At 40.6% G+C, this 1,747-nt stretch overlaps 1 protein-coding gene across 1 annotated transcript; it reads left to right on the top strand.

The window, feature by feature from the left end:
• LOC101623139 (olfactory receptor 8S1-like) lies at window positions 1–918 on the top strand. The gene has a single exon (XM_004693115.1). It carries the CDS (start codon window positions 1–3, stop codon window positions 916–918), a length of 918 nt encoding a protein of 305 aa, XP_004693172.1.
• The last annotated feature ends 829 nt before the right edge of the window (window positions 919–1,747 follow it).

Here is a 1,747-nt window from a genome sequence, read left to right as displayed (position 1 = left end):
ATGAGAAACCACAGTGTTGTGTCTGAGTTCTTCCTCTTCGGGTTGTCTGCTGATCCCCAAATCCAGGCTCTTCTCTTTGTGCTGTTCCTTGTTATTTACCTTCTGACCCTGATAGGGAACCTGATGCTTCTGCTGGTGATCAGAGTTGATTCCCACCTTCACATTCCTATGTACTTTTTCTTGGGACAACTGTCCTTTCTGGATCTCTGCCACTCCTCTGTCACTGTGCCCAAGCTGTTAGAGAACTTGGTGTCTGAGAAGAAAACCATCTCAGTAGAAGGCTGTATGACTCAAGTTTTCTTTGTGTTTGCCACCGGAGGCACTGAATCCTGCCTGCTCACGGTCATGGCCTATGACCGCTATGTGGCCATCAGTTCTCCTTTGCTCTATGACCAGAAAATGAACAGACAGATATGTCTGGGGCTGGTGTGGGGCTCATGGGGGCTTGCTTTTCTGGATGCTCTCATCAATATTCTGGTAGCTCTCAATTTAAACTTCTGTGATGGTCAAAATATCCATCACTTCAGCTGTGAGTTGCCTTCTCTCTATCCTTTGTCCTGCTCTGATGTGTCTACAAGTTTTACTGCACTTCTCTGTTCCAGCATTGTGCATTTCTTTGGAAATTTCCTGCTAATTTGTTTCTCCTATATTCGTATTTTGTCTACCATCCTGAGCATCAATTCTACTACAAGCAGAAGCAAGGCCTTCTCCACTTGCTCCTCCCACCTCACTGCAGTAGTCTTCTTTTATGGCTCTGGGTTACTTCGCTACCTCATGCCAAATTCAGGATCCACTCAAGAATTAATCTTCTCAGTGCAGTACAGTGTGATCACTCCCATGCTGAACCCCCTAATTTACAGCCTAAAGAACAAAGAGGTGAAGGCAGCTATGAGAAGAATGCTGAGAAAATGTTTCTAGTATTTTAAATAATGGGCTACATAATTAGAATTATGAGGAAACTAGACAGAACTGCAGTAAGTAATACTGGGAAATTAATGCAAATTCTCTGGTGTCGGGCACTACAATATACCTTACATTTTTCTCAAAGATACTTAAGAAAAATTGGAGTTGCTTTCTTGGAATGACGCCAGTTCAATCTTAGTCATAGGAAAATGAGTGGATAAACTTTTGTCTAGCAATTTTTCTTACAAAAATATTTCATTTATTCAAAACATTGTTATGGCCAGTTCAATCTCTTTACCATTCTTCTGTAGCTAAAGTCCACTGATTCCAAAGGGACTGTTAATCTCCTTACCCTTCCCTACTCACTATTCCTGACAAAATGACTGGTAATAGAAATGAGCTCATGGTCAATGCCAGGCTGCATTGCTAATTCCTTTAGCAATTTTGATCTTAAGGAGAGATTCATAGAGACAGAGGCCAAACATTCTGCTTGTCACAGCCTTTCCAGTTGCCAAGTACCCTGCTGATAAGGTCACTGGAGTTATCTTAGGTTCTCTCCTTTCAAGTCAGAGCTATAAACATGAATCCCAACTAGATATTTGTATCACGACAAATATATGCTAACCATTTTACATAAATTATTCCACATAAACATCACAGCCAGTGCTGGACAGGTTTGGTGGCAAACTCCAAAGGGAAACCAACAAATTTTGACAAAGGTCCCCTAGATCATGAAACACACTTTGGAGTTTTAATGAAAAGGATATTTGGGAGAGACATGTTGATAAAATTATTGTGGTGGAAAAGTAACTTCTATATCATTGTAAATTACCCTTTAATTTTT

Source organism: Condylura cristata, unplaced genomic scaffold (genome assembly GCF_000260355.1).
Source record: "Condylura cristata isolate star-nosed mole 26May11 unplaced genomic scaffold, ConCri1.0 scaffold00036, whole genome shotgun sequence".
NCBI lineage: Eukaryota > Metazoa > Chordata > Mammalia > Eulipotyphla > Talpidae > Condylura > Condylura cristata.
Note: the sequence above shows the minus strand (reverse complement) of the source record. Positions and strands in the feature narration are given on the sequence as shown.

Coding starts and splice junctions, on each gene's coding strand:
- LOC101623139 (XM_004693115.1), top strand. CDS start 1: ATGAGAAACCACAGTGTTGTGTCTGAGTTCTTCCTCTTCGGGTTGTCT.